Source organism: Typopeltis vanoorti, chromosome 7, assembly GCF_054136105.1.
Source record: "Typopeltis vanoorti isolate ZY-2024b chromosome 7, IOZ_Tvanoo_1.0, whole genome shotgun sequence".
NCBI classification, from domain to species: Eukaryota; Metazoa; Arthropoda; class Arachnida; order Uropygi; family Thelyphonidae; genus Typopeltis; species Typopeltis vanoorti.
In genome coordinates this window covers 44,547,632-44,575,063 of record NC_143555.1, presented here as the reverse complement: position 1 = coordinate 44,575,063, position 27,432 = coordinate 44,547,632, and the positions used below count along the sequence as shown (strand labels likewise).

The 27,432-nt window shown below is 36.4% G+C and overlaps 1 protein-coding gene across 2 annotated transcripts in view; it reads left to right on the top strand.

Annotated features, from left to right (window-relative positions):
* Positions 1-27,432, top strand: part of LOC150104640 (UBX domain-containing protein 1) — a 201,498-nt gene that overhangs the window by 89,941 nt on the left and 84,125 nt on the right. For both annotated transcript variants that reach the window (XM_090395236.1, XM_090395237.1), the window contains 2 exons: positions 5,874-6,005; positions 17,467-17,586. In XM_090395236.1, the coding sequence (XP_090251362.1) occupies positions 5,874-6,005; positions 17,467-17,586 (252 nt within the window). The remainder of the gene's footprint in view (positions 1-5,873; positions 6,006-17,466; positions 17,587-27,432) is intronic.

Here is a 27,432-nt window from a genome sequence, read left to right as displayed (position 1 = left end):
CTTGCTTGGCATTTACATGAAGTGCTCATGTTCACTGAGGAGATGGATGGGTGATTGACAGCTGACAGAGAGAGAGAGAGAGCATTCGGTATCTGGGGTAATGAGGAAAACAAGTGGAAAGAGAATAAAATTTTGAGAATGGCAATCACAGAATTTTGTTCTTAGGAAGTTTTTTAGAAAACATGAGAGGAGAATATTAACATATTCTGAAAAGGAATTGTAGCACTATGAATCTTTAAACTACAAGAGACTGTAAACAAGTGTTTAGTAAATGAAAGAAGAAATTTCGAGTTGACACTCTAATTCAATGTTCGAGGAAACACTGAATGAAAAGTTTCGTTTTCTGTCTTAAAGACGCTGGATCTATTTGTTATTCTACTGGAAAAAGACAGAATTAGTAAAATCTGAAACTGTAAAGTGACTTAACATGAAGAGTTCTACTTAGATATGTTGTTTATGAAGTAGTAAAAGAAACTTCTTTCTCTGGTACAAAAAATTGGCGATTTGTGCATCAAATCACCAATTGAACTGCGAGAAGTAAGAATGTTTATACTCCAGTGAAACAGAAGGAATGATTGGGGAAAAAAAATTGTATGCAATTTATGTAAGGAATTTTAAAAAAATGATCCTATGGAAGTGAAGAGGTAGTTCTATTTCAGGAAAGGGCCTAACAAGAAAACTGATTCTGGTGAACATTTTGTTGAAATAGAGTTAAGCCAGTGCACCAATCAGAATGAACTCTTGTGTAATTACTTAACACTCAGTGTAAAACAAAAATCTTTAGAGATAAAAAATAATAAAAAAATAAACATCATTATACTTCTCTGTAATGGTTTGATATGTGGCTAAGCATGGTGAGGAGCTGATATTTAGTAATCACTCTGGATATCTTTGCAGATGTGATCTGAATATATGGGATAGTAACAGTTTTGCTGTGGTCAAGTATATTAAGTGAGGGAAGGAATTTGATGGGGGCATTAGTATTTTTTTGGGGAGGAGAATTATAACCATTTGCTTAAAAAAAAAAAAAAGGTGTGGCATAGGTGAGTTCAATAGTAAAAGCATTACCATGGTAATGCTTTTACCATTGAACAGGTAACTGGTGCTTTTCCACCTGGCCTGAGAGGAGCTATGTTGAGTGCTTGATTCTGTAAGTATTCTATGTTGAAGTTAGCCAAAGAGGGTTAAAGGGGAGCCTGTGCCCATCCTATCTACTTGTTTGTATATTCTCTCTCTATGTAAAATAACCAGCGTGTACTATAAACAAGAATGGATCTATCAGTTTATCAAAAATCTTGGAGGCAGTCATTTTAAAATCAAATAAATACTTATTTAAATTAAGGAGATATCAAATCCCACATTATTTCAAAGCCAAATAAGAAACTCAAAGATAGAAATCCAAGAGTTTCATGCCGAATATAACAAACTATAAAAGTTTCGGCAGATTGCAGCGTAAGCTGAAACACATAGTTCAATACCAGGGCAACTCGCAGCAAAGGTGGATAAAGTTCTGATCACTATTCTTAATATTTCCCATAATGTATAACATCATACATCTCCTAGGAGATGTATGATGTTATACATTATCGTGGAAGGTCACTACCTAGACCACTGGTTTGGGTAGTGACCTTGAACTATGCGTTTCAGCTTACTCTGCAATCTGCCAAAACTTTTATAGTTTGCTATATTCAGCATGAAACGCTTGGATTTCTATCTTTGAGTTTCTTATTCGGCTTTGAAATAATGTGGGATTTAATATCCCTTTAATTTAAATAATTTTACATCACCGAAGTGAAGCCTAATGGCTCTTTATTTCAGTAATTTATTGGTGCACCTTTTTGACAACTCATATAGTAAAGTATATAAGTTCGCTTTGCTATAATCTCAGTATTATCTGGTCTACCTACTCACTGATGAGACCTCAATAAAGGTCGAACCCGGTCTGGGTAGTGACCTTCCGCCATAATGTATAACATCATACATCTCGAGATGTTTTACATTATGGGAAAAACTAAGAAAAGTGATCAGAACTTTACCCACCTTTGCTACGAGTTGCCCTGGTATTCAACTATGTGTTTCAGCTTACGCTGCAATCCACAAGAACTTTTATAGTTTGCTCTATTCGGCATGAAACTCTTGGAACTCTCATAGCAGGTATCTGTTAACAGGGTAATAAAACAATATGAGAATGATAGAGGAATATCCATACTGAGTGTATGGATATTCCTTTGCAGGTAAGATTTATGCAAGTATCTTATTCTGCTTTGAAATAATGTGGGATTTAACATCCCCTTAATTTAAATAATTTTACATTGCCGAAATGAAGCCTAATGGCTCTTTATTTCAGTAAATAAATACTTGTTAACTTTCTCTTAATCCAACAATAGATGGTGGCAATTAAGATTTCAGTTTATTGTGTTGTCGGTTGCAGTCTTAAACTATTTTCACCATTAATTAATTGTTCATATATTTTCAATATGAATTTCATATTGAAAATAAGAGTGTGTAAAAAAGTTTTAAAATGAATCAAAGTTGAACAGGCTTTCAGATGTGAATTTCATTATTCATGAGAACAAAAAATGAGAGTCTGAAAACAGAATCCAAACTTTGAAGATTAATTGGCAAACAATGAAGAAAACATTGATTGATTCAGTGCAAGAGGCAAGACGTGGTGAGACTCTCTCTCACAAGGATAGAAAATTCAGAATTCCATGGTGGATTCGAGAAGTTAAAGAGGCATAAAAGAAAAGAAGAAAGTATATCGAGAGTTCCTGGCAAATAAATCAGATATAAAAGTTTTACCATGGCTGCACTGCATAATTCAGAAAGCTTAGTCAGAGAGTCAAATTCTGGATAATTAGAATAGAACTCTCATAGCAGGTATCTGTTAACAGGGTAATAAAACAATATGAGAATGATAGAGGAATATCCATACTGAGTGTATGGATATTCCTTTGCAGGTAAGATTTATGCAAGTATACTTGAGAAGCAACTAAAAAAAATTGTGGAAAAAGGGAAGCTCAGTGAGGCCAAATAGAGGTCATCAGGATCAGATTTTCACTTTAAGACAAATACTGGCGGAATCTTGGGAATATAACAACAACAATCTGTATTTAAGTTTCATAGATCTAGAAAAGGCATACAACAAGGTGTCAAGAGGAAAGTTCTTCAAAATGTTAGTTATATGGTGTAAATGGTACATTATATCAAGTACTGAATAGTCTCTATTTTAACTAAAAGTAAAGCAGTTAGAATCGGAGGCAAATGGTTTGATGTTAAATCAGGTGTGAGACAAGCGTGTATGTTATCTCTGCTGTTATTTTATCTATGTGTATCACATTCTTAAGGAAAGTGATATTAAACCTGATATCAAAGTTTATGTTAATCTTAGCTCTTTACTTTATACAAATGATGTTATAAATAAATCCAGCACAAGTCTTGAATAACTGTTGTAATAAATTTAGTATGAAAATCAGCAATAAAAAGACAAAGACAATGAAAATAGGCAGAAACATTGAAAGCATCAACTGTATCCTGAATGGTGAACCTATAGAGCATGTAAAACATTTCAGCTGTTTTAGGCATAATTTTTAGTGAAGATGGCATAATAAATATGGAAATCCACAACAGAATTAGTGAAGATGGTATGGTAGGAAGTCAGCTGAATAAATTTATATGAATAAGACAGAAATTAGTCAAAACACCAAATCAGCTGTCTCCAAGAGAGTGTTCACACCAACTTACATTATGGATCTGAGATCTGGGTTTCAAATAAAAACGCTTGATCAAAGACTGGTGACCGCAGATATGAGAGTTCTGAGAAAGATTAGGGTCATGAACAGATGGCATCAGTGGCAGTATCACATTAAAAATGAGGATATTAGGAAAGGATTTGTTGGCAGAGCTAATCTTAAGTGGTATGGCTACTTAAACAGAAGAGAAAAGATTAGTAAAACATGTATTCTTTGCTAGGTTTGCAGGTAATGATGACCCACAGTAAGACCAATATTAGGTGGATGAATACAGAAAAAAGTGCCTTGGAAGACAGAAATATAAGATATGATAATGCTGGTCATGGTAGATAACATATTAATTTGGAGAAAAATTGTCGATCTGAGGTTGGTAATGATGTAATTTTTTCATGTAGCACTATCATAATATCCTGTATAACCCCTGTGAGTGCATATATTTGGAATTTCATGATGATAAATAATCTGAACATGAATTGCCCACACATAAATCCCTTTATATCCATTAAAGAGCTTACTACAATGTCAGAATAATAACTTTAATATAAAAATAAAGTACTTATTGGAGAGAGAAAAACTGGTAATGAGGTTTTATCATACCAGAACTTGCATGAATACAAATTCCAAGATTCAAACCTGTGAGATTTTTAATCCACAGATCTCATCTTAATATATCTCAGGGAAAGAATTTAGATTCAGTAGACGATTGAAAACCAAACAACAGTTTTAATTTAAGTGTTAGGGCTCTAGGTCAGCAACTTCACATAGAAAATAAATGAGGACTTTAGATCATGAGCAGTCTCCTGCTCCAGGACTATGGGCACCCAAAAAAGAATAATCTACATATGTAATAAGTATGGATACCAAGCATGAATATGACTAGATTCATCATTACTCACAAATACAGTCAATAGTTAACTGGTGCTGTTCAAAATAGAAACTGCTGATAATAGGATTTTATTAGCTAATTTCTAAACTAGCCAATAGCTACTGATATAATTTTATACGTATATACATGTATAGTGTTCTTATTTTGTTTTTCTATCTTTGAATCAAATACACCACCCCTTTCATGTATTTGAATAATGCTGCTTTCTTTTACTATGGAATTGTCAACTTATGTATGTTTCTTTATATTTCTGTTAGCATGAAGATTTTGTTATCATAAAACAATAAATTTATTCCGAGTTGAGATGTGAGATAATGATTTTTTTTTTTTTTTTTTTTCCAATCTTTATCACTTCACTTTATTCACTTCATCATTTACTTTATCATCAGTGCTCTGTTTCAGTTATGTGCCTGTTCGGTAGGTGATTTCATGGGCATTGCTCCTCTGAATTGGCTGCTACCATTCCTCTACTACTTCTAATCATAGAAGAACTAGAGCAGCCACTGATGAACACTCATACACTGTCCAGCTTTGAACACGCCAACTAATTTCTCATCAGCTTCCTTCATTCCATTCACCTCTGCTCTTTGGAACAATCTCTCCCATACTGTTTTTCCCACTCTTCAAGAAACATATCAACAGACTACATTTTTTCCTTAATCACTTGCCCACGAGGTCAACATAAAGAAATTATAACATGCTGATTATTGTTAAAATTTTCATACTAATTATGTTGTTTTTAATTGAGTTGACCTTCCAGTACATATATATAACTATGTATGTACTTGGAATGTCATGACAATATATATGTACTGGACAGTATACAATAATAGAACCTTGCCAGTTTTTTTGATTGTGTGTTTGAGAGAGAGAGAGAGAATCAAAGCTTGATGTAATCTGTTCTTATTAACACTTTTAACTGCAAGTATATTTGTTTTGTCAGTGAGAATGAGGAAGATTATCATAGTTAAAATGTCAGGTAGTTCTCTGGAACTTTGTGCCAGATATTTAGCCAGTCTGATATGGATTAGGTAGTTTTTTCCTCACTTGCTCTCTAGAGAGAGAGAGGGGGGGGAGCTCACACAGTTAACCGACATGCTGTCATCTTGCCCTAAATTGTCTATACTCTAATTCCATCTCAGTCCAACATTGTGTTCCTGTATGCATGCATGTGTGTTTATGTATCATAATAGGAATCATCTATTAGCATGTTTTCATTGTTTTCTGTTTATTAGATGTAATAAAAAATTCAAATCAGAAGCTGAAATGGAATTTCATGCTGTGAAATCAGGGCATTCAGATTTCTCTGAATCTACAGAAGAAATTAAGCCATTAACAGAAGAAGAAAAAAAGGAACAGTTAAGAAAGTAAATATTTATTATTAATCATTTTTATTAGCATTTATATTTTCCCCCCTCTTAAATTTGTTTGAAATTTCTATGTATCTCCCTAATCATCTGGTAGATAATATGAAACTTAATTTTAATTATCGATATTATGATTATTCATATTCTTGTGCCAAGATGGACACACAAATTGAGTGAAAAAGCCTAGGAAAAAAGTTCCACAGATCAGTTACTAGAATTGAACTTTTCTTTGCAAAATATTTGCATATTTGTTTAAAAGTTGCTTTAAAAAATGAAGAGTGGAGGGGAATATTCTTCAAAATGAGTCATTAACAATTACTTTAATCTGAAGTTAGAATATATTTACAACTACAATGGTCTGGGTGCAACTCTTGCTAGATATGACTGAAAGATAGAAATATAGTTTTGCCAAGTAAAGCAGTTTATATATGAAAGTAGCATTGAAGTGCTTTTCCCCCATTCCACCATAGCATAAGAGTGCTTAGTGGTATAAACAACACCTAGAGATGAACAAAAAAAAATTATTGCACTTTCTAATATTTTTCTGGTTTGCTATCCAGCATTCAGAGCACAAATTATAACTGTTAAAAGTACACAGGCACCACACCACATTAAAACATTCGAGACCATTCATTTTATAACATTCATAATAGTGCTTAACAGTATAAACAACACCAAGCAAATGAACTTGATAGCATTAGTAAGTTCAATAAATAAATTTATTTTTTCATCTCTTGGTGTTGTTTATGTCGTGAAGCACTATTATGAATAGTCAACAACATCTAAGTCTTTCAGTGTGTATTTGTTCCACTTATATTTCTTATCTAACCTTCATTCTCCATAAAATGTACACAGGCTTTCCAAGAGAATAGTCACACATATTGCAATTGGCTTTCATAAAAATTTCCATCTTCCTTTTGTTTACACAGCTTCAAATAATTGCAGATAAATTATTGATGCATCAAAACTGATGTTGAAAGGATTGAAAGTAGGAAATCTTTGTCCAAACATACTGTCCAAGCAATATTTTATGCTGTCTGTTGTCAAAATTACTGGATATAACCTGTCTAACCCTGCTTTTGCTTCTTTATTTATCTCTCTCTCTCTGTCTACTATTTTTGCATGGATGACCTTGGTGATTGTCCTGCTTCCATTGCAGATAGAAGCATTCAATGCATATTTTGATTTTTGCTAGACAGTTATCAAAAGAATCTTGTCTAAACAGAATGCCAAACCAGTCTTCTTGTTCTGATGGCATTTCCTTAATTGTTCTAAAAGTTTTTTAATTCTGGAATTGACTCCTTTTTCGCATTGTATTTTTTATTCTCTTATTCCACTGGTATCTGTTCTGCAACTTGGAAATTAATTTATGTTCAACCAATTCTTAAGAAGGGCCATCTACTTACTGTTCTATTTCACTCACTTTTTGAATTAATGGTGAAACCCATTAATACTCAATTTCTGTTCTACCTTGAAATCCAATCCTAATGCCAGTGTAGATTTCATTTGCAATTGATCAGCAGGGGATATTCTTTGTCACCCATGGAAAATCTCAAGTGATTGCTGTTTTCAAGACAGTTGTGTATGACACAAAAGCTTAAGTAAGCTAATTATAATGAAGAGCCAAGGGCTTCATTATAATTATTTAAGTTAAGGGATATTATATTCCATATTGTTTCTTAGCTGAATAGGAAACTCAAAGAGTTTCATGCTGAATATAGAAACTATATAAAGTTTGGCGATTTAAAGCGTAAGCAAATACCTGGATAGAGCAGCAACTGACCCTTGAAGGTAGTGCAAGCTAGGCAACTCATAGAAAGGGTGGGTCACATGATGGTAGCTTAAGTAAGCTACCATCATGTGATTTGTCTTTTGACTGGAACTGGGTTGCCATCTTTTCCTCTTGCTACTCATTTGGTGTGATAGATCTTTATCCTTAAATTTGCTGCCATTCCACAAACTGTTCTTTCAACTGCTTTTTATTTATTTTTTTTATATTTTTTTTTATCAACAATCCTTTTCCAAGTGACCACAAATCTAATCCACAGTTTTACTGATAATCGTGTACTCCACTCTTCTTTTTTTTATTTTACAAGACTTTCACTACATGAATCAAAATGTCCATAATAACTTCTACAACTTTAAATTCTAATTTTTAAAACATTTTAGACATAATTTCCTGTATCTTGCAATAATGAACTGTTTTCTTTCATTCTTACATTTGATAACACCCAAATTTCTAAACAAAAAGATTGACCAGTGGATGGTTAATCTTTTTGGGATTAACCATCCACTATCTCTCTTGGCATAAACGTATTGCAGTCTGCTCTCACTACAGTAAATGCCACTATAGCAAATTGTTCACTGTAACAAACTACTGAAAAATCCTAATAACGGTTCTAACTGTAACAAATCATTGCTGTTGTCCTTACATGTTTTATATAATGAAAGCCAACTGTATAAATATTGTCTGCTTATCATCCAAGAAATTTTGGTTTTCTCTTCTGCTGTGTGTGCATGAGACTTGCATCTGAACACTCAGTAACTCTTCTATACAAATCACACATTGATTCAACAGTTGAAGTCTTCTGTTCTCGTATTTGGGGTAAAACTCCTAAAGAGTTAACCGTACTTGATTCATACAGAGGGGAGCTGTTAGATTGAATAATGATCCCACACTTATTAATTCATCTTGCTCTCTTTTTACAGAGATGTTCAATTTTTGCGGCTTGGATTTTCTACAAATATTTCCATGATTGCTGATCAGAATTTGCATCACTAATTCCTCCACTCTCCTCTTAGTCTGTTAAAACAGGTGCAGCAGCTTTTCAACACTCCTTCACAGTTAAACCCCTACTCACAGAACCTTTTCCCTTTTTATCATTCCATTCCCTCTTATGCGTTGCCTAAAAAGTACAATCGACAGGGTTCTAACCCAACATTAATAAGTTTCTATTCTACCTTTTCAGTATTTCTGTATGTCCATATTATTAATATACTATATTTCGAATAAATTTTTGTATTTGGGATTCTCATTTAATTTACTTAAAAAAATTTGCAATAAAAAAAACATACTCAAGCAATATTAATTATTTCTGCTTCTCAAGATGGAGATAAACATATGCAGTTGGATCTAAACTGCTTTAATTTTAAAGCAGTTATTTAAGTATACATTAAAGATACCAAGAAATTATATACTTGGTTTAATCCTTTATCCAAGTGTAAGCAAACAAGTTTATGCCTGAACCATTTTCAGGACTGGGGCAACTCATATAAAGTTCATCTCTAATGACTTCACATCACTTGCCTTAGTATCCCATAATGCAAAACACATCTCCTTATGGACATGTATAATGCTATGCATTATGGGAGCTAGACCTCCAGGTGATACTAAGGTTGAAGTAATGTAGAAGTCATATTTTCATATATGAGTAGCCAAAAGGTGTTACATGTAAAGTTTTTTATATTTACTTTTTTATTATTAATTTATTTAAGGGATGTAACGAATGGATGTCTACTGCACCATTGTAATATTTTTCTTATTTATTTTATATCATAGTTGCTTGAGCTAGTTCAAACTGTCTATAGACCTATTTCAGTTTCTAATTCACGCATAAAACTCACAATTATTCTTAATCCTTTAGTCCTTAACTTAGTTTTACCCCCTCTCTCAAGGCCGCAAATATGCTCTTGCATGTGCTTGAATTGTAGACTTAGGAAAAATCTCTGGTAGGAGCCAAGTCCTTAATCTACTTTGCCATATTTCACTTGTATTGATCCCTAAAAAAATTTTTTTTTTCGACTGTGCCATTAAGGATTGCCTAAAAGAATTTTTTGTTCCTTTCCTTACATACAAGAGAATTTTTCAGCCAGACATAATAACTCTTAATTTAACTCTATCTCAAGCAACTCCTATTAATCAGTCAGTCAGTCGTGGCTATTACTATTCTTAGGTCACACAGGCTTAGTATTTTTGTGAGAAGTGCATTGGCTAAACAAGATCATGCAAGCTATTAACAAAAACAACATGTTTATTCTTACTAAGACAAATTATGTACAACATTCAAACAACACACAGTCACGTGTCTGGTTCTAACTAAGACAACAAGAGTACGCTGGAGACAGTGCTTGTCACATGTCTAATTCTCCACAAATCAATTAAGCATTTTCCATAAGCTTTAAGACAAAGAAATCATAATTTAACTTTTCAGACACTTGGATGATACTTAACACACTTAACTTTCTCTCACGTTTGAAACAATAATAGGCAAAACTCAAACCATATTCACTCTTAGCATTACATAACATAAGCAAATCTATAGATCTCTATTCTACTATTCACACTCAAACTAAAAAACGACTTTCCAATTCTTTCTAACACCTATGCCACTAGATAGCAGAACCAACATTTGTCATTTGAGCTTCACAATTTAGGATATTACATGAAACATTCTACTTATAGTCTTTCTAGTTCATTACACAGTCCTACATCCTAAAAGCTTACGGGCACGTTCCACTTCTTCCCAGCTAACTTTCAATCGGGCACTAGACACGGCTGCAATAATTCAGCACACAAGTAGATCATCAGGGAATCTCATGGTGGGATATCTTGAAAAGGCCATCTCTGCTACTAGTGAACTTCCCATCTCCATCGGAACTGGAGCCCCCCCCCCCCCTCAGAAAAGCTTGGCACAGGAAAACTTCGAAATGAAAGACTCCCTAGCCATTTAATCTCTGTCTTTTATATCATTCTCCTGACCTTTACCCTTCTTTTCTAAAGTCCCCCGGATTTACTGGAGGGTTTTCTCCGTTACCCACTCTATCGCTGGGTTTTGGCGGGAAAACTCATAATCCAGTGACCTTCGCGACTGTTGCTAGCCTTAGGTCTCCTAGCCTAATCCTGTTTGAACTTAATTTTAGTTACAAATTTAGTGGTTCTTATTCAAATGTTTTAACATTTATCTCAGTACAATGAGTTATATAATTCTTTTACTTACAAGTATAATATGTAATTTAATTGCTCATGTAAAATTGACATACAAAAAAATTTCCATTTTTTTTTTCTATACGAGATTTTACACATACCTTATTATTAAAATACTCTGGATTAGAGAAAGCTGTTGAAAGTTTTTCCACTTGGTTATATTATAAATGGCTCCCACAGATGAGACCTCAATAAAGGTCGAAACTGGTCTGGGTAGTAACCCTTTCTATAATGCATAGCATTATACATGTCCATAAGGAGATGTACTTTGCATTATGGGATACCAAGGCAAGTGATGTGAAGTCATTAGCTTCTTTATATGAGTTGCCCTAGTCGTGAAAATAGTTCATGTGCAAACAGTTATTTAAGTGATTTGATTTTGTACATGAAGTGTATATCTTGTAATCACTTTTGCTCTTAGGGTGCTAGTGTTGCTCTAAGGAAATATGAGCTGTTACATTTTTAATAAACTTTAGTTTATTAAAATGTAATGACTGAAACTGAAATGACTCCATAACTTTTAAGAAATATTAAATACCAATTTTTTTATCCAATTTCATCCATCTCTGTGGCATTATTACTTTAATTTCATACTAATAAAAAAATTAAAAATGTTCATCATCTTGCCTAAATTTTCCATAAATATTATCAGAAACCAAACCAGAAGTGCATGGACATATGTTACTATACATCCGGTTCACAAATTTTATTAAATTTCTTCCTGTCAATGTGGAAATATTGAAATATATACTTTCAACATATTTTGCCCTTTACAACTCTGCAGACAAGTCCTGAATGAAATGAAAATTGAGTGACGAAACTTTCTTTAAAAAATTAAATAAGGATTTCAAATACATACTTCTGGCCAGAGTCTAGAATAACTTTCACATAAAGAGACAAAACTAGCTTATGCATTCTAAAAAAAAACATCTAAAATAATTATTAACTGTTCTAAAGTACAATTATTATTAGATAAAACTAATTTACCAATGTAAAACTACTACTTTTTTCATCTGTGCATCAGTTAACCTTTTAGTACATTACTCAATTTATCATAATTTAAAAATCTAACATCTGAAAGTGTTCAATAAATCCATGATATACATTACATTGTTTGATTCCTCATGCAATCAATGAAAAATTATCTCTGCAAAGTTATTGCCTAATTTCAGGAAATATAAAAGAGTATAAATGAAAAGAGCATGGATGCCTAGACTACAATACTCAGTTTTCGAAGTATTTGTATCATGTTATTGAATCATCATAACATCAGATTTCTGATATGCACCCATGGTGTGTGTTGGGGGGGGGAATACAGCATATTATGATAGCATTACATGAAAAGTGTATATCATTGCCAACTTTCTATTGACAATTTCCATAAGATCTTATATTTCACTATTTCAATCTTCTAAGATATTTCTTACTGTATCAGTCTACATATTGCGTGATCTTTTTTCTAGATCTTATTTGCCATCATGGTAAGAAATGCTTTGTTTAAATTTTGCTTACCTTACCTCTCTCATTCTGTATAAGTGACCATTCCATCCTGAAATTAGTTTCACCTGAATACTAACAGTGTTAAGCTCCTTCCTAATAGCCTCATTTTTAATATGGTTCTGCCATTGAGGCCATCTATTCATTGTTCTAATTTTTTTCAGAACTCTTGTATCAGTAAGTTAAAATTGGTTTAAACACTGTCTTGAATATAGCTGCTTTAGTATTTTGTTCAAGGTGAGTTCACTGGTTTCATGTGGAAATGCAGGGCTTTTCCTCATGGAAACTTGGGGTTTTCAACCAGCAAACCAGACAAGACACACTTGACTCATATCCTTAGTTACTTTAGTAGAGATTCTAAAAACGAGCATTCTGCTGCTGCTGTATTTAACTTTCAGGATAAAAAATCAGAGTTTTGGGATGGAAAAAATCCCTCTCACCTCTATAATTGGAGGTCGCTTGGTGTCGCATGGATTAGATCATCGGCTTGTCGAGAGCTCCTGGAAAGATCAGTATTATTTTGTGTTAACATTAGATATTTTACCAGAATTTTAAGTAGTATTGTTTGCTTTTTGATTCTTGGTGTGTCTGTGCAATTTTTGCGTGTTTTCTGTTATTTTAATTATTATTTTTAAGAAAAGATAGCGTACACATGGCACCGATAAAGAAAAAAATGGCGACCAGGTCGCCATGCTTGCTTAAGAGTTTTGATGTAAAAGAATTTATGCAATGTGCTGTCTGTGAGATGTATGCCTTGCGAAGAGCGGTAGGAGTCTGGTTAGAAAGTGATAGTGGAGTTAATATGTGTAGAAAGTGTAAAGAGAATGAGGACTTCAAGCGTGTTTCGTGTATCGAGACTGATATCGTTAATGGTAGTCAGAATGTAGAAAATGGCGGTGTACTAGAGAATTGCGTGGTAGTGCCAGATATGTGTGAGAGCGTCGCTGAAAGTGTAAATGAAGGTAGAAACACCGAAGGAATGGATGATTTGATCGATAATGAAAATGGTGAGATAAATGCGAGTAGCGAAATTGCCCGTTTACATGGCGCGATACACAGAGCCAAACGACAACTGGAGCGTATGCAAAAATGTGTGTTGAACGTACCGACAAATAACCGGCGGAAGTCTGTGACGGCAAAAAATAGAATGTACGTAAACGTCAATAAAATGAAGGAGCGAGTGCTGTATGGGGATTCGCTATTAAGAGGCGTAATAATTGAGAGTTTAACGAAGTCATACCAGCCGGGTGCGAACATAAAGGACGTCAGCGAATCTATTCGACTGCAAAAACAGAGGGTGAAAGAGATGATAATAGTGGCAGGAACGAATGATTTGAAAGAGGACAAAATGGAAATGATAGAGGATGTGAGGGAGTTGTTTGAGGTAGCAAAAGAGAAGAGTGAGAGAGTTAGGATGGTGAGTATCTTACCGCGGTATGACAGCGAAGTGTTTAGAAGGAGGGCCATAATTGCCAATGACTTTATGCGTGGGTTATGCATGGAGAGTGGTGTGGAATTTGTGGATGTGTGGAATGAGTTCGATGGGCGAAAGGACTTATATAAGATGGATGGGTTACATTTGAATGGAGTTGGTGTACGGAGACTTGAAAGAGTGTTGATGAATGATGTGGAAGTGGATGTACAGACTCAGGGAAACTAGATTTATTAAGAGGGGGGGGAGTAGATATGCAGACTTTAGGGGGGGCAGTTAAGTGTATGAATGAGTATATTACGCCCGGGCGAGTACGACGGACAACAAATCAGAATGGGATAATTAGTATAAGGAATCAAAGTAGGGATGGGACAAATGGGCTTCTGCAATTCATGTACACTAATGCCAGGAGTATTAGGAACAAGAAGGAAGAGTTTTTGGCCATGGTTGGCACTTCCAGGCCACAGGTTGTCGGTATTAGTGAAACATGGCTGACAGAAGATGATAAAGCTAGTGGGATTGAATGCGATGGGTATAGCGTGTTCAGGAGTGACAGGGTGAATAAAAAGGGGGGAGGAGTGTTATTGATGATAGCTGATGAGCTTCAGCCAAGGAGTATAGAAGTTGAACTGCAGGATGGGGAAAAAAGCACATTTGAGGCTGTTTGGTGTGAGATACAATCTAGCAGAACAAAATATACAATTGGGTGCTGCTATAGACCGGGTGATGGAGTGGATGGTGGGAATAGTATGCATAAGCAAATAGAAGAAATGAATGGAAGGAGGGTAATTATTATGGGTGATTTCAATTATGGTAACATTGACTGGAAAGAGGAGAGGGCACATGGGAGGAAGGAATTGGATTTTATGCAGTTATTAAGGGACAACTATCTACGGCAACATGTATTGGAAAATACCAGGGGGCAGAGAGTGCTGGACCTAGTAATTGCAACTGAGAATGTAGCTGTAACGAACATGACCATGTTGCCACCAATTGGTGAGAGTGACCATAAGGTCATGACTTGGGAGGTGGCTAAAGGAGTCGAATTTACAATTAAGACAGGGTATATGTGGAATTACCGGGCTGGTAAGTATGACAAGCTTAGGTGTGTGCTTGGCTCAATGCCATGGCATGTAAAACTGCAAGGGCTGGATGTTGATGGTGCATGGGAGGTGGTTAAGAACTGTTTGCAGGAGGCAATGGTTGACTGTATACCAAGAGTCCGAATAATAAATCAGGTAGGGGTTAAATGGATGAATAACACTATTAAGCTTGAGCTGCAAAAAAAGAAACAATTGTGGAGGGAATTTAAGGAGAAGGGTGACCATCAGGTGCATGAACAGTATAAAGCTCAGGCCAGGATGGTAACAAGGGTGGTAAGAAAAGCAAAAGCAGATTACGAAAGGAAATTGGCCATGCAGACTAAAGAGAATCCCAAACAGTTTTTTCAATATGTTGCAAGTAAAAGGAAAAATGCTCATGGTAGAATGATCTTAAAAATGCTGAGGGTAGGGAGGTAACTGAATCAGTCGATGTTGTGGAATTACTGAGCGAGCACTTTGCAAGAGTATATCATCCAGGTGGTGGCTTTGCGGAAATGGAGGAACCAACAGCTTATACTGGAATTGTGATGAATGAGGTAGAGGTAACTAGTCTATTACAGAACCTCAATGTCAATACATCTGTGGGATTGGATGGTATACCAGCTCGTGTCGTACGTGAAGCGGCCAAAGAATTGTCAGTGCCCTTGACCATTATGTTTAATTTGAGCCTCAGGACTGGGTCAGTCCCAAGGGGGTGGAAAGAGGGGAAAATAGTTCCACTGCACAAAGGTGGTTCCAAGGCTGCTGTTGAAAATTACCGGCCAATCAGCATAACAGGAATCATTATCAAGGTCTTAGAGAAAATAGTCAAGAGGAAAATACAAGATTGGATAGAAGAAAATGGGATACTGTATCGGGGACAGCATGGTTTTGTGAAGGGTAGGTCATGCCTCAGTAACTTGCTCACGTATTATAACACAGTGACGGCTGAACTGGATAAGGGTAATGGGTTTACAGTGATTCTGCTGGACCTTGCTAAGGCCTTTGACAGGATACCACATGGAATTCTAATCAGTAAATTGCAGCATATGGGAATGGACATAGGGTTGGTGAGATGGATAGGAGGGTGGTTGACGGAGAGATATCAGAGAGTGGTTTACTCAGGAGTAGAGTCCACTAGACGGCCTGTGACTAGTGGTGTACCACAAGGATCTGTTCTTGGACCACTGCTGTTTAATTTGTTCATAAATGATATAGGAAAGGATCTGAGAGGAACAGTTCATTTGTTTGCGGATGATGCGAAGTTGCGTAGGGCAATAGTGAATGCAGATGACGTCAAAATTTTGCAGGATGATTTGGATAGATTGGAGGTCTGGGCTAGGGAGAATGGATGTCAATTTAATGTGGCAAAATGTAAGGTTATGCATTTTGGGGTGAAAAGATGGGAGGCAGTTTACTGCATTGGTGGAACCGTGCTCCAGGAAATTGATGAGGCACGAGATTTAGGAGTGTTGGTGGATAAGGAATTGAAATTTAGGGGACACATTGCAAAAGTGGCCAAATCAGCTCATCAAATCACTTGGTTGCTGAAGAATACGTTGACAAGCAGAGACAAGCAGGTTATTGTTCCTCTGTATCGAGCCTTGATAAGACCTCATCTCGACTACTGTGCTCAGATTTGGTCACCTAGGTTTCTTCTTGATGGGGAGGAGGTGGAGAGGATCCAGAGGCGAGTGACCAAGATGATAGCAGGTCTGTGGAATGAACCGTATGAGAACAGGTTGAGGATTTGTGGGTTGCAAAAATTGGTTGATAGGCGGAGGAGGGGAGATATGATTGAGACATTCAAATTACTGAAGGGTTTCTATAAAATTAATTCAGAAGATATTTTTGAGAACAGGGCTGGTTGTGGGAGGACTAGGGGACATCCATGGAAACTGGGCAAAAGTGTGGTTAGTAAAGGTGTTAGAGCTGGGTTCTTTACTTTTAGAGTAGTGAATGAGTGGAATGCACTCCCTGAGTCTGTGGTGGATGCTGTGACAGTGAATGAGTTTAAGGCGAGGTATGATAGATACTGTATGAATGTCGAATAGTTGTGATGAAAATGATTTGGGGCCTCCCTCGATGAGTCTAATGACTCCCTGGAGTTGCCCGTAATAATAATAATAATAAAATAATAATAATAATAAAAGACCAGCTTTGTCCTTCATTTGAAGTGTCCTTATAAATGCTCTCCGTTTCATATGAAGCAAAAGATATCTACCCCCATTACCAAAAAATATATAAAAAGTTAACTTTTCATCATGATGAAACAAATTGATGCAAATACATTCATCTTAAACATGAAGATATGTAAAATAGAGAGGAAAGCATTATATTTTGTGTATTTAAATATCTATATTAAAGATGATATTCAGTATTTAAAGTGCTCTCCATCACTTTAAATTCTGAATTTTGTAATGTATAACAGGTTAACAGTTTTTAAATTTTTTTTTTCTTTAACAGGTTAGAAGAAAGGATAAAGCAAAGAAGAGCAGAACGGGAAGAAAATGAAAAAAAGGAAGCCATTGAGAGAGAAAAAAGTAGGAGAAGGACTGGTTATGAATTAGCTATGGCAAGACAAAAGTAAGGTAGCATTTTCATTAGTTGAGCAAAATAAATTTTATTCAAAAGTTTAAATTGCCATTATTCAGCAATACTTTCAGGTATTACTGATTGGATTTTTTTTTTTTTTTAATCAGTGTTTTATTAACATTAAAATCAAAATAGTCTTTTAAATTATATTAAAACTACTCTTGTTCACAATATTTTTAATATTATTTAATTAAATGATAATATAATATTATTATCTTATTAATATTAATAAGATGTTTCTCAGTATAAGCATTTGTGAATAAGTTTGTGTGCTGATATGAACAAATACTGGTTTTTTTCAAGTATCATTCAAGGAGACAGTAATTACGAGAAAGAAGGTAGGGCTCTGGGTTTCTGCTCAGGATGTGGTCTAGTCTTTACTAACACTAGTTCTAATATACAAAAGTGTGCAGAAATTCATATGTTAAGAACATATACAAGATTTCAATTCTTATTGATTATTATTAATAGTGACATCTTCAGATTATCATATGCAAGAGATTTCACGGTGCAGGACACTAGAGTGTACAGAGGATTTGAAATTGGAAGTGATAACCATTTAGTCTTGAGCAGGATAAAATTGAATTTCATATTGAAAACAAGAACATGTAAGAAAGTTTTAAAGCGAATAAAAGTTGAGAAGCTCTCAGGAAAAATGAAAGAGTTCGAGAACAGGAATCAAACCTTGGAGATTCAATGGCAAGCTCTGAAGAAAACATGGATTGATTCTGCCACAGAGGCATGTGGTGAGGTTGTCTGCAAGGATTGAAAAATCAGAACTCCATGGTGGACACAGGATGTTAAAGAGGCAGTGAAGGAAAAGAAGAACACATCAAAAGTTCCTGGCAAATAAGTCAGCTTGTGCTCTTAGAGAATACAGAGACAAATATAAGATAGCTAAACACTGTGTAAAACTAGCTAAACAAAAGTCATGGGAGGACTTTGGCAAGAATATAGAAAATAAATATCAAGAAGGTGGCAAAATATTCTGGAGGTTGTTGAAGAAGCTTAAGAATGGAGGAAAGAGTGCTGTAAAAGGAATTAGAGATGACAAAGGTGATATGAAAACTAGAGAAAAAGATATCCTTGAAGTATGGAGTAATTACTTCAAAAAATTGCTAAATGAAACTAGCAGCGATGTTTTATCATAGCACGTTAATAAAAAAAAAACACTGACCAGGCATGCAATCAGGAATACATATCCATACTTGAAGTAGAAAAAGTCATCAAAAGTCTGAAATGTGGAAAGGCAGCTGGAGTAGATGATATTCGACCAGAAATGCTCAAGTATGGAGGTATAAAAGTTTTACAGTAGCTGCACTGCATAGTTCAGAGGGCCTGGACAGAAGGACGAATTCAGGATGATTGGAGTAGAGCTCTCATAGTACTCATACATAAAAAGAGAAATAAAACTAATTGTGAGAATTACAGATGTATCTTTTCTACTGAGTGTTCCTGGTAAGATTTATGCCAGTATACCTGAGAAACAGTTGAGAAGGATTGTGGAAGAAAAACTTGGTGAAGAACAAGCTGGATTCAGGTCAAATAGAGACTGTCGGGATCAAATTTTCACCTTATGACAAATAGTTGAGAAGTCATGGGAATATAACAAAGATCTGTATTTAAGTTTTGTAGATCTGGAAAAGCCATATGACAGGGTGCCAAGAGAGAAGCTATTTGCAACTCTACGATTATATGGTGTCAATGGGGCATTATGTCAAGCATTACTTTGTCTTTATTTGAGTTGTAAGTCAGCTGTTAGAATTAAAGGAAGTGCAAAAAGGTGGTTTAATGTTAAATCTGGTGTCAGATAAGGATGTACATTATCCCCTCTGTTATTCATTATCTATAAGGATCACATTATGAAGGAAAGTGGTATTAAAGCTGATATCAAAATTGGAGATGTTAATCTCAGCTCTTTGCTTTATGCAGATGATTTTATACTTCTAAATAAATCTTTGTCTTGTAATAGATATGGTATGAAGGTCAGCAATTACAAGACAAAGACACACAAAATATGCAGAAGCATTGAAAATATCAACTACATTGTGAATGGAGAACCTATAGAACAAGTAAAACATTTCAGCTACTTAGGCACGAGTTTTAGTGAAGATGGTAAATTAAATATGGAAATAGACAATAGAATCAACAAAGCTGGTATAGTAGGAAGTCAACTGAATAAATTCATATGAAATAAGAGAGAAATTAATTAATCAAAACACTAAATTAGCTGTATACAAGACAAGTGTTTAAACCAATTTTAACTTATGGATCTGAGAGCTGGGTCAGAAGTAAAAACTCTTGACCAAAGACTAGAGACTGTAGATATGAGAGTCCTGAGAAAGATTAGGGGTGTGAACAGATGGCATCAATGGCAATCTTCTTCTTTCACTACGCGTTATTCTCGCTTCCTATTCAGAGTCCGCATGTTACTTAGATGCGACTACGTGTTAGTACCACTCCCAACTGACCTGTCGCCTAGTCTGCCGCTGGGGTGGGGTGGGGGGGATATATTGTTGGCTGTAGAAGTGTATGTTCACGGGGCCGGTTTGCCTGTTTGTGGGATAAAAAACGCCAGATAAACTGGTGGAAAAAACCCTGCTGTCTGTGCCCAAGACCAGTTAACTTGGCTATGCCTGAGGAAGATCCTCAAGTTCCTCATGTCTTCGACGAGAATCGAACCTGGGACACTCCTTCCCCAGGCATACGGTTGTGAAGCGCAAAGCCACTAGGCTAACCGCATGGACCATGGCATCAATGGCAATATCATATTTAAAAATGAGAATATTAGGGAAGAACTTGATATTACTAAGATAATAAACCGAAAGGCTATTTTACCAGCGAACTTGTTAATAGAAAGGGGGGATGGTAAATCCCGTTTTATTTTATAGCCAGGTACGAAACACGGATCGAAATCTGTAGAGTTTCATGCCGAAAAAACTATCGGCGGATCCAAGTGTAAATGATCACTTGGGTAGTACAACACCAGGGCAACTCCATGCAAAGTTGGAGCAAGATCCGTCACTAACTTTAATATTCTTTCATAATGTAAAACCCAGCTCCTAAGAAATGAATATATATATTGTTTTACATTATGAGAAGAGGTCACTACCCATACCGGTTTCAACCTTTTTTGAGGTCTCATCAGTGAATAGGTAGACCTGGAATATCAAGGTTTTAAGTGAACATGAACTTACATACCTCTACTATTGAATTGCCAAAGTGGTGCACTCCTATATGGCTAATTATTGTTAATTACTAAGATAATAAATCGAAAGGCTATTTCCACCTTTGCGTGGAGTTGCCCTGGTGTTGTACTACCCAAGTGATCATTTACACTTGGACCCGCCGATAGTTTTTTCAGCATGAAACTCTATGGATTTCAATCCAAGTTTCGTACCCGGCTATAAAATAAAACGGGATTTACCATCCCCCTTTTTTATTAACAAGTTCGCCGGTAAAATAGCCTTTCAGTTTATTATCTTGTTAATTAACAATAATTAACAATATAGGAGTACACCACTTTAGCAATTCGATAGTAGAGGTATGTAAGTTCGTGTTCACTTAAAACCTTGATATTCCAGGTCTACCTAATCACTGATGAGACCTCAAAAAAGGTTGAAACCGGTCTTGGTAGTGACCTCTTCTCATAATGTAAAACAATATATATCATCATCATCATCATCAAATTCCTGCCATGTACCCTCAAGGGGTGTACAGGATATGACAGTACTACATGAAAAAATTACATCATTACTAACTTCCTATCTACAATTTTCCTCCAAATCAGTCTGTTACTTGTCAAGACTCCAACATTATCAGATCTTATATTTCTATCGTCTAAGGCACTTTGTACCATATCAATCCACCTATATCTTGGTCTTCCTCTGGGTCGTTTTCCTGCCAACCTGGCAGAGAACACTTGTTTTGCTAATCTTTCCTCTCCCATTCTATTTAAGTGACCATACCATCTGAGATTAGCTCTGCTAACGCATTCCTGGATACTGACAATGCCAAGTTCTTTCCTAATATCCTCATTTTTAACATGATAGTGCCATTGATGCCATCTGTTCACGCCTCTAATCTTTCTCAGGACTCTCATATCTGCGGTCTCTAGTCTTTGGTCAAGTGTTTTACTTCTGACCCAGCTCTCAGATCCATAAGTTAAAACTGGTTTGAACACAGTCTTGTATACAGCTAATTTAGTGTTCCGACTAATTTCTTTCTTATTCCATATGAATTTATTCAATTGACTTCCCACGATACCAGCTTTGCTGATTCTGTTGTCTATTTCTATATTTAGTTTACCATCTTCAGTAAAAATCGTGCCTAAATAGCTGAAATGTTTTACTTGTTCCACAGGTTCTCCATTCACAACACAGTTGACATTTTCAATGATTCTGCCTATTTTCATTGTCTTTGTCTTTTTATTGCTGACTTTCATACCATATCTATTACAACAGCTATTCAATTTAGTCAGAGAATCTTGCAGACTTGTAGCGGATTTATTTAGAAGTATAACATCATCCGCATAAAGCAAAGAGCTGACATTAACATCTCCAATTTTGATATCAGGTTTAATACCACATTCCTTCATAATGTGATCCATATAGATAATGAATAACAGAGGGGATAATGTACATCCTTGTCTCACACCAGATTTAACATTAAACCATCTTCCTGTACTTCCTTCAATTCTAACTGCTGACTCACAACTCAAATAAAGACTAAGTATTGCTTGATATAATGCCCCATTGACACCATATAACTGCAGCGTATTGAATAGCTTCTCTCTTGGCACCTTGTCATATGCCTTTTCCAAATCGACAAAACTTAAATACAGATCTTTGTTATATTCCCATGCTTTCTCGACTATTTGTCGTAAAGTGAAGATCTGATCCTGACAGCCTCTATTTGGCCTGAATCCAGCTTGTTCTTCACCAAGCTTTTCTTCCACAATTCTTCTCAACCGTTTCTCAAGTATACTTGCATAGATCTTGCCAGGAACACTCAGTAGGGAAATACCTCTGTAATTCTCACATTCAGTTTTATTTCCCTTTTTATATATGGGTACTATGAGAGCTCTACTCCAATCATCGGGAATTCGTCCCTCTGTCCAGGCTTTCTGAACTATGCAGTGCAGCCACTGTAAGACTCTTATACCACCATACTTCAGCATTTCTGGTCGAATATCATCTACTCCTGCTGCCTTTCCACATTTCAAACCTTTGATGGCTTTTTCTACTTCAAGTATGGATATGTATTCCTGACTGCATGCCTGGTCAGTGTTTTTTATCACTGTGCTGTCATCACTGCTTGTTTCATTTAGCAGTTTTTCAAAGTAATTACTCCATACTTCAAGGATATCTTTTTCTCCTGTTTTCATTTCACCTTTATCATCTCTAATTCCTTTTACAGCACTCTTTCCTCCATTCCTAAGCTTCTTCAACAACCTCCAGAATATTTTGCCACCTTCTTGATATTTATTTTCTATATTCTTGCCAAAGTCCTCCCATGACTTTTGTTTAGCTAGTTTTACACACTGTTTAGCTTTCTTACATTTGTCTCTGTATTCTGTAAGAGTAAAAGCTGACTTATTTGCCAGGAACTTTTGATATGCTTTCTTCTTTTCTTTCACTGCCTCTTTAACTTCCTGTGTCCACCAGGGAGTTCTGATTTTTTTTATCTTTGCACACAACTTCACCACATGCCTCTCTGGCAGAAACAATCAATGTTTCCTTCAGAGTTTGCCACTGAATCTCCAAGGCTTGATTCCTGTTCTCAAACTCTTTCATTTTCTTTTCAATAATATTTCTGTATTTTAGTCTACAGTTTACATCTGAGAGCTGCTCAACTTTTATTCGCTTTAAAACTTTCTTACATGTTATTCTTTTCAATATGAAATTCAATTTTATCCTGCTCAAGACTAAATAGTGATCACTTCCAATTTCAAATCCTCTGTACACTCTGGTGTCCTGCACCAGGGAGAAAACATCACTATCAACAATAACATAGTCAATGAGACTTTTCTTATTCCTAGCCTCTTCTCTCCATGTGAATTTGTGCACATTTTTATGTTGGAACATGGTGTTAGTAATAACCAGTCCATGTCCTGAGCAGAAATCCAACAGATATTTGCCATTATTATTAGCTTTGCTCTTTTCTCCAAATTTTCCCAAAATATTTTTGTATGTCTCACAATCATTTCCTACTCTACTATTTAGATCCCCAACAAGGACCAACTTTTCCTTTTTCATTGTGTCAGTTGCTTTTTCTAAAGCCTCAAAAAATTCCTCCACTTCTACCTTAGTAGAACCTTCTGTGGGACCATAGGCACAAATAAGTCTCATTGTCCAGTTCCCCATTCTCATATTTGCCCACATTACTCTACTTGAGACTGACTGCCATTCAAGAAGATTAGCCTCGTATTTTGTGTTGAATACTATGGCTACTCCTTCTTTTCCTTGATTGTTATTGCCTGAATATAACATTTTGTACTTATTGCTCAGAAAGATCTCACCAGTTTTGGTCTTTTTTGTTTCAGTCACCCCTATTATGTCGATCTGGTACTTATCTAATTCCTCAGCTAGCTCCATTTCTTTGCCATTCAGGCTTCTTACATTGATAGTACCGATCTTTAACTCTGGTGATGTTGAGTTGGGGTTTGTTTTCAGATTTGTTCCAGTAGCTGACTTTTCGCTGTTCGCCCTGGTTCCCTGGTGAAAACAACGGGGGCCTTGTTTAACCGGGCGACGCCCCAGCCGGCATGAAATTTTGTCATGTTGTACCATCATTTTTTATTTTGGTTTAACCAATAAGAATACAATTTGGTCGGCTAAATCCCAAATTGCCAGCCCATCCTCGTTCGTTCAGTATCAAAGTAGATACCCAACAGGGTGCACCACGAGAAGGTGAGGATTGGACATTAGGTCAGAAGCCCTGGTCGGTTCTCCGCATTCCTTTAAAGGCTATGTGGAGGTCTCCTCTCAGTTATACAGCTTTGACCCTTAAGCACCCCCCAATAACAATATATATATATATATATATATATATACTTCTCTTTTCTAAATAACTTAGGGAATTGAAACAACGTAGATCCGAATATAAATTAAATAATACTTTAATAGATATCTCCGATATTTCGGCAATGTCTCATTGCCATTTTCTATAGGAACTTACAAAAGGCAGGAGCACAACAAGCTCTAACAATATAGTAACTGGAAATGAAGATATGAAGCTATCTTTCTCCTAGAAGTCCTGATGGTGCCCTCTGGTGGGCTAAGTAGGCATTCTTGGCCGTTGGGCTGAAGGTCTGCTGATGTATGCCTCCCAAATCTGGGGCAGTCGCATGCAACCAAATTTGTTGAGGTTTGGAGAGTTTCTTAGGGCAGAGGCTGATTCCACAAATAATCTTTCGAATTTATATTTGCTCCGGTGTATTATTTTTGCTTTCTTCCACCGTATTCTGTGGCGAGTATCCAGAGCATGGTCTGCAAGACCAGAATGGCTATATTTGTAAAACCGGATGTAGTCGTTGTGTTCAGAAATTCTGATATTCGCTGTCCTGCCTGTTTGGCCAAAGTACGACAGTTTACAACTGCAAGGGACCTGGTATACACCAGGTAGGTCTAGGGGAAGTGGTTGGTCTTTGGTAGAGCGGATAAGGGATGCCAATTTTCTGTAAGGCCTGTAACAGGAGTTGAGGTCATGTTTTTTTAGAATTTTGGTAATTTTTTCCGAGGTGCCTCGGATGTAGGGAATGATGATGGATTTAGAGTAATCTTTTTTGTGGAGGGGGGGAGGAGGGGGGCTGTGGTTTGTAGGTTTTAATATTTTTTGGATTTTTTACGGACTCCCAAAAATACATAAAGAAAATGTGCCATTACGTCCCATAGTGGATGGCATTGATTCCCCCACATACAAACTAGCTAAATATTTAGCCAAAGAGCTCACACACTATACTGGCAACACACCATCACACATAAAAAACTCAGCCCACTTCAAAGCCAGCATAGAAAACCTTACACTCCAACATAATGACATAATGGTCAGCTTCGACGTCTCCTCCTTATTCACCAATGTCCCACTCAAAGAAACTTTAGAGCTAATCCAAGCTAAATTTTCTCCCGATATCTCAGCCCTATTTCAGTTCACAATGAACTCAGGCTATTTCGTTTGGCAGGGAAAATTCTACAAACAAATAGAGGGGACAGCCATGGGCTCACCACTCTCCCCACCCTTAGCCAATTTCTTTATGGAGACCTTTGAGGAAAAAGCCTTAGCCTCTGCCCCACAAAAACCAACCATATGGCTTCGCTACGTTGATGATGTGTTCGCTATTTGGCCACATGGCTGTGAAACACTCCTCTCCTTCCTCACACACTTAAACAACCAACACGCCAGAATCAAGTTCACCCTGGAAAAAGAGGAAAACAACTGCCTCCCCTTCCTAGACACACTAGTTACCCGCCAACCTGATGGAACTTTGGTTTTCTCAGTTTACAGAAAACCCACCCATACAGGCAGATACATCCACCAACAATCTCACCCCCCCCCCTCACAACAATATGGAGTGGTAAAAACACTATACAACAGGGCTAAACTAATCTGTTCTAACGACATAGCCCTTAACACTGAACTAAATCACATCTTAAACATTTTCTCAGCCAATGGCTACCCCCCCCCCCCCCCCCAAAAATCCAAAAAATATTAAAACCTACAAACCACAGCCCCCCTCCTCCCCCCCTCCACAAAAAAGATTACTCTAAATCCATCATCATTCCCTACATCCGAGGCACCTCGGAAAAAATTACCAAAATTCTAAAAAAACATGACCTCAACTCCTGTTACAGGCCTTACAGAAAATTGGCATCCCTTATCCGCTCTACCAAAGACCAACCACTTCCCCTAGACCTACCTGGTGTATACCAGGTCCCTTGCAGTTGTAAACTGTCGTACTTTGGCCAAACAGGCAGGACAGCGAATATCAGAATTTCTGAACACAAGGACTACATCCGGATTTACAAATATAGCCATTCTGGTCTTGCAGACCATGCTCTGGATACTCGCCACAGAATACGGTGGAAGAAAGCAAAAATAATACACCGGAGCAAATATAAATTCGAAAGATTATTTGTGGAATCAGCCTCTGCCCTAAGAAACTCTCCAAACCTCAACAAATTTGGTTGTATGCGACTGCCCCAGATTTGGGAGGCATACATCAGCAGACCTTCAGCCCAACGGCCAAGAATGCCTACTTAGCCCACCAGAGGGCACCATCAGGACTTCTAGGAGAAAGATAGCTTCATATCTTCATTTCCAGTTACTATATTGTTAGAGCTTGTTGTGCTCCTGCCTTTTGTAAGTTCCTATAGAAAATGGCAATGAGACATTGCCGAAATATCGGAGATATCTATTAAAGTATTATTTAATTTATATTCGGATCTACGTTGTTTCAATTCCCTAAGTTATTTAGAAATGCATAACCAACGTATAAGCCTATCTACGAGAATATACTTCTCTTAGGAGCTGGGTTTTACATTATGAAAGAATATTAAAGTTAGTGACGGAGCTTGCTCCACCTTTGCATGGAGTTCCCTGGTGTTGTACTACCCAAGTGATCATTTACACTTGGACCTGCCGATAGTTTTTTTGGCATGAAACTATGGATTTCATTCCGAGTTTCGTACCTGGCTATAAAATAAAATGGGATTTACCATCCCTCCCCCCCTTTCTATTCTAGAACTTGATATTGTTAGCATCCAGGAATGTGTTAGCAGATCTAATCTCAGAAAAATTAACAAAACAAGTGTTCTCTGCCAGGTTTGCAAGAAAAAG